The following is a 10,088-nucleotide window of genomic DNA, read 5'->3' as shown; positions in this document are numbered from 1 at the left end:
CACATTGCAATGCAAGACAAGCTAGGCCGTCCCACCTTTCCGGCCTCTTTTGTCCCTTTTGCGTTCGTTTCTTTATTACTTTTTGCGTGTTGCCGACGACGCTCCATGCATGGTGCATCATGGTCCCATTGAGCGAGAGGAAGCAGTGTTACGCTTGGAACAATCTCTTTCTTTGTCTACATGCATGTCTTAAAGCTTCTTCTTCCAACCTTCTCTAATAACCAATCATCTTTATTTAGTAATAAACCATTTCTAATGTCGGAAAACACCAATCACCCATAGAAATGGGGCGGTCTATAACATGGCCTGTCGTCCCTAGAGATCATTTTCTAGAAATGATAAAACTATTGTAAAAAGAATAAATAGCAAAAAAACTTCATATTTTAATTTTAATTTTAATCTCGGTAGAAGCCCACTAACCAGAGCACATGATTTTTCACACATGCGTTTCCTAGGATTTAAATACTGACCTCTTACCTCGTATGAATCCCCCTCGACCACCATGACATATAATCACTTGTGACCTAATATACAATGATATCCTTTTGTATTAACTTATGTGATTCTTGTACTGGATATTTCGCCCATCTCATGAAAAAGGATCAACTATAAATTTTTAGATTTTATTGAGCACTACAACTTTAGTATAGGATGCGTCTCCATCCGAGGTGGTTTGAAACAATTGAAAATTTAAATTTTAGAATCTAAGAAATTAAAACGTAAATTTGGATGACTAAATGGTCAAATAAAAGGGTAATCAACTAGAAAGTTGTATATTACATCGAGCTCTATATTTTTATATGAATTTTATATTCATCAAATTTTATTTGAAAACATTCTTTATGTGCAACACCTATTTCTAAGAGTGGACTGTAATATCAACTGCCCTTAGAAATCAATTTCCCTGGTTAAAAATACTAACAAGCATCTACAAATATCATTTATAGTGCAGCTGATGTTACAACTGCCCATGAGAACAAAGGGTATTTTGGGGGCACAAGGACAGTGTGGGATGTGGGAAATCGACGGATGGAAAAATCCTCTTTCACTCTAATCTAATGTTATAAGAGAGGAGGAGGATAGCTACAAGATAAGAAAAACGAGACTAACTAAAGTAAAACAATTTGATTTAAAGTTTCAAAAAACAACAACTTGATTTAGGAGGGGAAAAGAGATGACAAAAGAAAAACCATTACTTTGCTGACAATCTCTATCAACAACGCTGCAAACTGTAGAAAGAGCGGGCCCACCCAATCCGCCGCGTCATGGGCCTCCGTAATAAATAAACTGGGCTGAACTGGCGTAGCGCACCACACCAACGGCAGGCCCAGCCCAACTTCGGGGAGCGCCTCCCGGTGGGTCCTACCAAAATTCGAACGATTTCAAATCTCCCTCTCCCCCATCGGCTCCGTTGCGCTGCGCTCCCATTCTTTCCCCCCTTTCCAATTGTTCCATCCGAATCGAGAGGCGCCTCCACCTCCACCGCTCACCCCCGCTCCTCAAACCCTAGATCCGCCCGCCATGTCCGCGCGAGGGGTGCGCCCGGGGGTGCTGCACCACAAGGAGAACAACCCCGCGGACGCGCAGCCCGGGAAGCGCCAGCGCACCGCCGCCGGGACGGGGAGGCAGCCACTCGCCACCGCACCGCCGGAGGAGCCCATGGTGTTCGCGGGCAGGGAGGACGTCGAAGCCCTCCTCAACGAGAAGATGAAGGGGAAGAACAAGATGGACTACAAGGTTTGTTGCTCCTCCCGTCCCTGGATGTTGTGCTTCCTTTAGTACCTTACCGTCGTTTGTTCCTGTGTACCTCCAGTGAGCATACTAGTGGATGTCTCGATTCAAACTCGATAGATTGTATAGATGCCATTTTTTGAAGAAAAAAAAAGACAAATAGCTGCTCGCGTGTTCCTCTGCCTGCGCTCATGTGAACTGGCTGTGTTAATTTCAGGCGTATGCTCATCTTCCAGTTCAATTCTGACGCTAGGTGATAGATGCGTCAACTTTCTGTACATTTGTTTCACTTGTCGCCTGTTAATAACCTGCATGGCCCCCTTAGTTGACTGTACTAGTAACTTGCCTGCTGACACACTGTTCTCATGTGTGCTGTAGCTGCTTAGCGTATCAGCAGTGTTTTTGGACTACTGAAACTACAGAAAAATGCACCGGTAACTTAAGGCCATTCACTATTCCTTTCGACAAGTAAGCATCAGTGAATTGGAACAAACTGTATTTTGGAAGAAGAAAATAAAGGTTCAAACCTGTAAAAACAGAGATGTTTAATTTAAACATAAAAAATGATAAGTTTCTGCCCACGGTACTGACGGTGATTCCACTGAAACTAGCTCCTAGGACCTTTGCAATGTTTTGACATCTGATATTTTAGGTCTGACTTCACCATTTTATTTATAATGACGTCCTGCCTTTGGTGATTCGGTTTCCCTGGTTGCCCAGGGGAAGAGCGAGCAGATGATGGAATACATCAAGAAGGTTCGAGCCTGTATCAGATGGCTTCTTGAGAGGGAAGACGCAAATCTTGCTGAAATCGAGAGGATCAATGGTCAGCTTGAGGCGACACACAAACAACATTCTGAGATAGGTACCAACCTTTTGAAATTATCGCATCATGGATACTTCCTTTCTTCTACATTTTCTGACTGAATTTTTTATTGCTTCATATAGTGGCTGACTTGGAGAATACTATTGAAGAAACAAAATCAATATGCAGGAACTTCAAAAACAATGTGCATCTCTACAAGAGGCTCTGAAGATAGTGGAGGCCGAAAAAATGGTGGGTGACTTGTGCTTCCGGCTTAATATCATCTTATTACTCTTGTGTCACTCTCAGTTTCATTAAAAATGCAGGATGCCCTGAGGTCTCTAAGAGATGAAAGGGAAGCAAGGATGGGTGTGGAATCTTTGCGCAATGGACTTTTAGAAGATCTGAACAGGGCAAAGTTGGAGGACAAACGCCTCAATGACCAGGTATAAGCTAACGCCTTTTGTGAATCTCCCCTTCCATAAAAAACTCCTTTGAATTATTATTTATCAACCATGCAATCCTCATTTGCTACTGTTTATGTTTTGCATGCTCGTTGTTATCCTTAGATTAAGATGCTTCAGGACACAAATAAGAGGCTTCAAGAATATAACACAAGCTTGCAGCAATACAATAGCAACCTCCAAGCAGATGCAACAAAGAATGCTGAAACAATAGCAAAGCTGCAAAAGGAGAAGAATACTATGGTCGAGACAATGAATGGTCTGAAAGATCATGCTAACTCGGTAAAAATGCAACTAGACATGGTAAAGGTAAGATCTCTGTTACATCTTTCAGTATGCCCTTTCTTTGTCCACGCTTCTTTATTGGATTTGTTTATAGAGAATTATCCTGATGTCTTGATTATGCTGTTGTCTTTCTAGTCTTTGCAAAATGAAGCTGCAAAGCAAAAGACCGATTTATTGAAGGAAGTTGAAAGTCTTAGAATGGAGCTTCAGCATGTAAGGGAGGAACGTGACACTAAATCTGCTCAAGTAGATTCTTTTTGCTGATATTGGAACATACAAAGAAATGACTGGAAAAACTGTCATTGAGTTAGACAGTGCCATGGCAAAAACCTCTGCCCTTGAGGTATGACTATGTGTCTAGATAATTCGATCATTATCTAGATAATTGAAACTGGCTAACACGTTTTCATTGAAATAGGAAACATGTTCATCCCAAAGAAAGATGATAGAGACATTGGAAATTAAGCTTGCAGCTGCCAATGAAAAGTCAAAGGTGTGTACATGCCTATTTCTTCATTAATCATTAAATATAATGATGTTGTGTTATATCTCAGTAGGCACAAGTTTATCTATATGTTTCTTACTGTATCAAGTGTCACACTGTAGGAAAATATTGCATAGATGTTTAATACCTTGAACCTCTCTTAACTGTACAGAGGTCTGATATGACGGCCTCAGAAACCATGACTGAGTATGAGAACATGAAGAAAATGTTGGAGAGTGCTCTGTCGCGCCTTGAAGAGGCTGAGCAAACAATTCTGGATGGAGAGAAGTTACGGAAAAAGTTACATAACACAATTCTTGTAAGGAATTCTCTTAAGGTCTCAAAGATCCAGTATATATACATATATTCTATTTGGCTGTTCCTGAATTTGTTTCTTTGCAGGAGTTGAAGGGAAACATCAGGGTATTTTGTAGAGTAAGGCCTTTGCTGCCAAATGAATCAGGAGCGGTCTCATATCCAAAGAGTGGAGAAAACTTAGGCCGAGGCATTGAGTTGTTACATAATGGTAAGAGTCATGTTTACATTCATTTTTGTAGTTTTAGACTTCGATATAGAGTATTTACAATATGATTGTGACATAATTGCATTTCTTATTATTTCAGCACAAGGATATTCATTTACTTTTGATAAAGTATTTGATCATTCGGCATCACAAGAACACGTGTTCATAGAAATATCTCAACTCGTCCAAAGTGCCCTAGATGGCTATAAGGTACAGTATTTGGATGGCTATAACTGAGATTACCTTTACTAACTCTAGAAAAAAAATGTTTTTTGGTTTGTCTTTCCATTATCTAGTTTTCTTAGAATGCAACTAAAAAATGGTAAATCATTTAGGTCTGCATATTTGCTTACGGGCAAACTGGTTCCGGTAAAACATATACAATGATGGGCAATCCTGAGTTAGAAGATCAAAAAGGAATGATACCACGATCTCTGGAGCAGATTTTTCAAGCTAGCCAGGCACTTAACTCACAGGGTTGGAGATATAAGATGCAGGTGTGTTTTTGGTAATTTACTTATTTAATTGAACTAACCAGTGAACAAGTTTTCTGTAACTGTTATCATGGTGTATTTTAAACTTTCAGGCCTCAATGTTGGAGATTTACAATGAGACCATACGCGACTTGCTTGTGACGAATCGCATAGCTGCTCAGGATGGTGGTCCTTCAAAGTACAGTATCAAGCATGATGCCAATGGTAACACAAATGTGTCGGACCTTACGGTCGTTGACGTAACTAGTATCAACGAAGTTTCTTCTCTCCTCAGGCGGGCTGCTCAGAGCAGGTTATACACTTCTTTATTTTCAAAGTTTCAGCATTAAGTATTTGGTCATAAGAGTATATAATAGGAAAATTCTACTGATCATGAGTGTTCATTTGTGTGCCATAATTTTTTGGCAGAAGATGTGTTATATGATGTAGCTATGTAAAGAAGTCACTACATTATACTCCGCTGACTGTCATCATGACGAGACTTTAGTATTCATTGGATCATTTTTTGTATTTAAACTTCAGGCATGTCACTTGTTTGATGATACCCATTATATGGTTATGATCAACTCTCAAATATGAAAAAAACATGGTACCAATTGATATTTTCTTAAGCAAAAAAGTAAATCTGGATGCTGAAGATAATCAGCTCAGGTTTAAGTTCTTCACTATCTACTTCACTGTGTACTCTATACTAGTTTGTCTTTTCAGTACAGATGCTAATTTTCTTAAACCTGTATGGTAATATCCTCAAGTTTCGATAGTATCACTGTAATTGTGTTCTCAAACTTTCTGAGTTCTACATTTGAGAATTGAGTGCTGCAGGATGAGTCGGTTCTGGTGCATTGGACCTAAAACAGTTATTTATTCATTTTGTTTTCAGATCAGTTGGGAGAACACAAATGAATGAGGAATCATCCAGAAGTCACTGTGTTTTCACTCTTCGGATATTCGGTGTAAATGAGGTATATTCTTATTCACATGTAAAATTGATTGGCATGTTGTCTTTTTGTCTATAACTGACCATTTTTCTTTTCAGGGAACGGATCAACAAGTGCAAGGAGTGCTCAATCTTATAGATCTAGCAGGCAGTGAGCGTCTAAACAAAAGTGGTGCCACTGGTGATCGGCTGAAAGAGACTCTGGTAATTTGCCATCTTGTTCCTTAGCATTGTTTGTGTTTTAGCTTATATATATTCTGTAATAACGAATAAGCATGGTTTTGTTCCGACATAGGCTATCAACAAAAGCTTGTCATGCTTAAGTGACGTCATCTTCTCGATTGCAAAGAAGGAGGAACATGTTCCGTTCAGGAACTCAAAACTGACATATCTGCTCCAGGTATAACCTTTTCCTCAGTAACTGGCACTCTTGTTCCAATCCATTGGCTTCTTTAAATGTATCAAGTCTTAACTGATTCTTTTGCCCCCTTTCCAACACAGCCGTGTCTCGGAGGGGACTCCAAGACGCTGATGTTTGTGAATCTTTCTCCTGAAGTATCCTCGACTGGGGAGTCTCTTTGCTCACTCCGGTTTGCTGCAAGGGTGAACTCCTGCGAGATCGGGATCCCCCGGCGCCAAACCCAGACGCGGAGCTCTCAATGACGAACTATGACGAAGTCTGTTTGCCTGTGGATTGGCAGGTTCCATCTGCCTGGGCTGTGTGGCAGTGTATGTGTTGATTTGGTGATGCAACCGATCATTTGCATCCGTTGTTTGGAGGTGGTGTGAGTTGCCAATTTATTTGGTTTGTGGCCTTGTTGATTGCGCTAACGGCTGGCAGTGGTGTGCTGGTCTATTTAATCTTATTAGGATCTGATTTGATCAAACCTGATCTGATTTGTATGTTGGCATGTGTTTCTTCCATTTTCTTTTTGCTTTCATTCTTAGTCCTGATTTGGTGTTGCCAAGTGCCAATGCCTCTGAGCTGGTCTGGGCTGGGCGTTTATGTAAACAACTGTCTCGCTGTCCGACAGGCACAGGCTGCTGAGCTGAGACTCAGCGGTGGCATGATAATTATATTTCCTGCTCTGTGAATTCTGCCTGTAGACAGATACTACCAAGATAGGAGTATTTATTTATACATCATCATATATATGAATGAATCCTGGCATGGTTTGCTAGGCCATCTTCGCCATGAGCTCCTGGAGGATGACCTTGGTCTCGGGCGTAGCGGCGGCGCTGATCCTGTCGTCGTCCTTGGCGGTGACGGCCTCCCTGGAGCGTCTCGAAGCTGTCGAAGAGGCGGTTGGCGAGGTCGGACGAAGGGGGGCTTGTCGTCGGCGGCGGAGATGAGCTTGTCGAAGTCGTAGTACATGAAGGTGGACTTGAGGCGGAGGTACTTGTTGACGTAGTTGGAGGCGTCCTTGCCGAGCAGGTCCTCCAGCGCCAGCAGGTCGAAGGCCGTGCTGCGCAGCCGGTACGCGTGCGCCGCGAAGCTGGGGCCGATGTCCGCCATGTAGATGCCGTTCTTCAGGAAGGAACGCGTCCCTGTGTCGGCGTTGTTGATCTCCTCTGCAACAGAGAGAAAGTTTTGCCAATGGTTCAGAAGCTCGTCAGTGCTTGTGCCTGTGTTTACTGAATACTGAATGAACAATCGTCGGTCTGCAAGTGAGTGGTGAAGCGGCTAGGACGGCTTACTGTTGACGATTTGGCGTGGGCAAGGGGAATTCAGTAAGCCACCAGCCGTTGTTGGCCGGCTCCTCGTCGCCGGCGTCAGTTGCGGCGGCGACGGCACGTGGGCGGAGCAGGACGGCGCACGCGAAGCTGAGGCCGAGGCCCACGCAGGCTGACCTCCTGGACGGGGACGGCTGCTGCTGGGAGGAGGAGGATGAGGAGGCTTGGCACGTCACGTGCAGCGTGGGTCGGCTTGGCCGAGTAGGCGGAGGCTGCCGCCGGAGAAGGCATGGCAGTAGCTGCAGCCGTGGTGGTAGCCGCCGGCGGTGCGTTGAGATAAGTGGCCATGGGGACGGACGACTCTGGGGAGTGGGGGGGAGTGAGGGGCTATGAAGTGTGGATAGAGCGGGCGACCGGCGACGGGCGACGGCATCATCAGATTTCAAAAAGGAAGAAGGAAGAAAGCGGCTGCCGGCCGTTTTGACACCCTTCCGTTCGGATGAGGTTTGCCGTTTGCAGTTGCCACCAATGCACCTAGGAAATCGGGCTGGTATCTTCTATTGGGCTTTACTGGGCTCGCGACCTTGTTACGTTTGTACTCGGTGCCTGAAGCGGCCAACGGGCCTTAAACTCTTAGCAAATTATTAGTAAGTAGATTATGCGTGGGCCATGCACCGACAAGCTCCGGTGCTCCTGTCCAAACACAAGCGCAGAGAGAGAGAAAACCATTCACGTTTCAACCAAGCTGTAAAAGCCCTTCACCCCAGATTACAGTTTTTAGGTGTCATTTTAACGTGTAACAAGGCCAGCCGTTTCTCTAAATAAATATTTGGAATTTACTAGTTGTTTGAAAGTTTAGAAAATTGTCTAAATAATTTATGCATTTATTATAATGATATGAAGAAAAGTAGGACTCTAAACTTAAATGAACCTTTTTGTTTACAATGTTGATGATCCTGAAATCCATACCAAGTGATTTATGCTCTGGATAATTATTCGTGATTCATTTCGGCCTTGTTTGGATATGCATGTATTTGTCTCAATCCACATGTGTTGAAGTGGATTGGAGTGGAATTAAACTAAGTTCCATGCCAATCCACTCCGACACATGTGGATTAAAATGGATACATGCGCATCCAAACAAGGCCTTCTAGTTTTCCATTCCTCAACTGCAAAAACCATTCATGTTTCAACCCTAAGCTGTAAAAGCCATTCACCTTTGAGCTTTGACATTCACTCAAATTTACAGTTTTTTAGTGTCATTTTAACGTGTAACATGGCCAACCGTTTCTCTAAATAAATATTTGGATTTTACTAGTTGCTTGAAAGTTTTGAAAAATGTTTAAATAGTTATGCATTTATTATTAATGAGATGAAGAAAAGTAGGACTCTAAACTTAAATGAACATTTTTGTTTACAATGTTGATGATCCTGAAAATCCATACCAAGTTGATTTATGTTCTGGATAATTATTCGCTGATTCCACTTTCGGCTTTGTTTGGATGTGCATGTATTTGTCTCAATCCACTTGTGTTGAAGTAAATTGGAGTGGAATTAAACTAAGTTCCATCCAATCCACTCCGACACATGTGGATTAAAATGGGATACAGCGCATCCAAACAAGGCTTCTAGTTTTCCATTCCTCAACTGCAAAACCATTCATGTTTCAACCCTAAGCTGTAAAAGCCATTCACCTTTTGAGCTTTGACATTCACTCAAATTTACAGTTTTTAGTGTCATTTTAACGTGAACATGGCCAACCGTTTCTCTAAATAAATATTTGGATTTACTAGTTGCTTGAAAGTTTTGAAAAATGTCTAAATAGTTTATGCATTTATTATTAATGAGATGATGAAGAAAGTAGGACTCTAAAACTTAAATGAACATTTGTGTTACAATGTTGATGATCCTGAAATCCATACCAAGTTGATTTATGTTCTGGATAATTATTCGCTGATTCCACTTCGGCTTGTTTGGGATGTGCATGTAATTGTCTCAATCTACATGTTGAAGTGAATTGGAGTGGAATTAAACTAAGTTCCATGCCAATCCACTCCGACACATGTGGATTAAAATGGATACATGCGATCCAAACAAGGCCTTCTAGTTTTCCATTCCTCAACTGCAAAACCATTCATGTTTCAACCCTAAGCTGTAAAAGCCATTCACCTTTTGAGCTTTGACATCACTCAAATTTACAGTTTTTTAGTGTCATTAACGTGTAACATGGCCAACCGTTTCTCTAAATAAATATTTGGATTTTACTAGTTGCTTGAAAGTTTTGAAAAATGTCTAAATAGTTTATGCATTTATTATTAATGAGATGAAGAAAGAAAAGTAGGACTCTAAACTTAAATGAACATTTTTGTTTACAATGTTGATGATCCTGAAATCCATACCAAGTTGATTTATGTTCTGGATAATTATTCGCTGATTCCACTTTCGGCTTGTTTGGATGTGCATGTAATTGTTCAATCTACAGTGTTGAAGTGAATTGGAGTGGAATTAAACTAAGTTCCATGCCAATCCACTCCGACACATGTGGATTAAAATGGATACATGCGCATCCAAACAAGGCCTTCTAGTTTTCCATTCCTCAACTGCAAAACCATTCATGTTTCAACCCTAAGCTGTAAAAGCCATTCACCTTTTGAGCTTTGACATTCACTCAAATTTACAGTTTTTTAGTGT

At 41.7% G+C, this 10,088-nt stretch overlaps 1 protein-coding gene and 1 pseudogene across 1 annotated transcript; one reads left to right on the top strand and one right to left on the bottom strand.

Annotated features, from left to right (window-relative positions):
* The first annotated feature begins 1,432 nt into the window (after nucleotides 1–1,432).
* LOC136550766 (kinesin-like protein KIN-14N) lies at nucleotides 1,433–6,738 on the top strand. The gene is given in 18 exon segments (XM_066542363.1): nucleotides 1,433–1,737; nucleotides 2,452–2,596; nucleotides 2,680–2,718; nucleotides 2,721–2,788; nucleotides 2,863–2,982; nucleotides 3,106–3,309; nucleotides 3,421–3,536; nucleotides 3,538–3,628; nucleotides 3,704–3,778; nucleotides 3,942–4,088; nucleotides 4,172–4,295; nucleotides 4,393–4,502; nucleotides 4,628–4,789; nucleotides 4,879–5,078; nucleotides 5,667–5,748; nucleotides 5,823–5,927; nucleotides 6,019–6,123; nucleotides 6,225–6,738. Coding segments are annotated over 18 exon segments (2,271 nt in total). The 5' UTR covers nucleotides 1,433–1,521; the 3' UTR covers nucleotides 6,387–6,738.
* Nucleotides 6,739–6,901: 163 nt separating this feature from the next.
* Nucleotides 6,902–7,745, bottom strand: LOC136550765 (photosynthetic NDH subunit of lumenal location 3, chloroplastic-like; annotated as a pseudogene).
* Between the last annotated feature and the right edge of the window lie 2,343 nt (nucleotides 7,746–10,088).

The sequence above is a fragment of the Miscanthus floridulus genome, chromosome 4 (assembly GCF_019320115.1).
Source record: "Miscanthus floridulus cultivar M001 chromosome 4, ASM1932011v1, whole genome shotgun sequence".
Lineage (NCBI taxonomy): Eukaryota > Viridiplantae > Streptophyta > Magnoliopsida > Poales > Poaceae > Miscanthus > Miscanthus floridulus.
The sequence above is the reverse complement of the archived record's forward strand: the minus strand, read 5'-3'. Positions and strand labels throughout refer to the sequence as shown.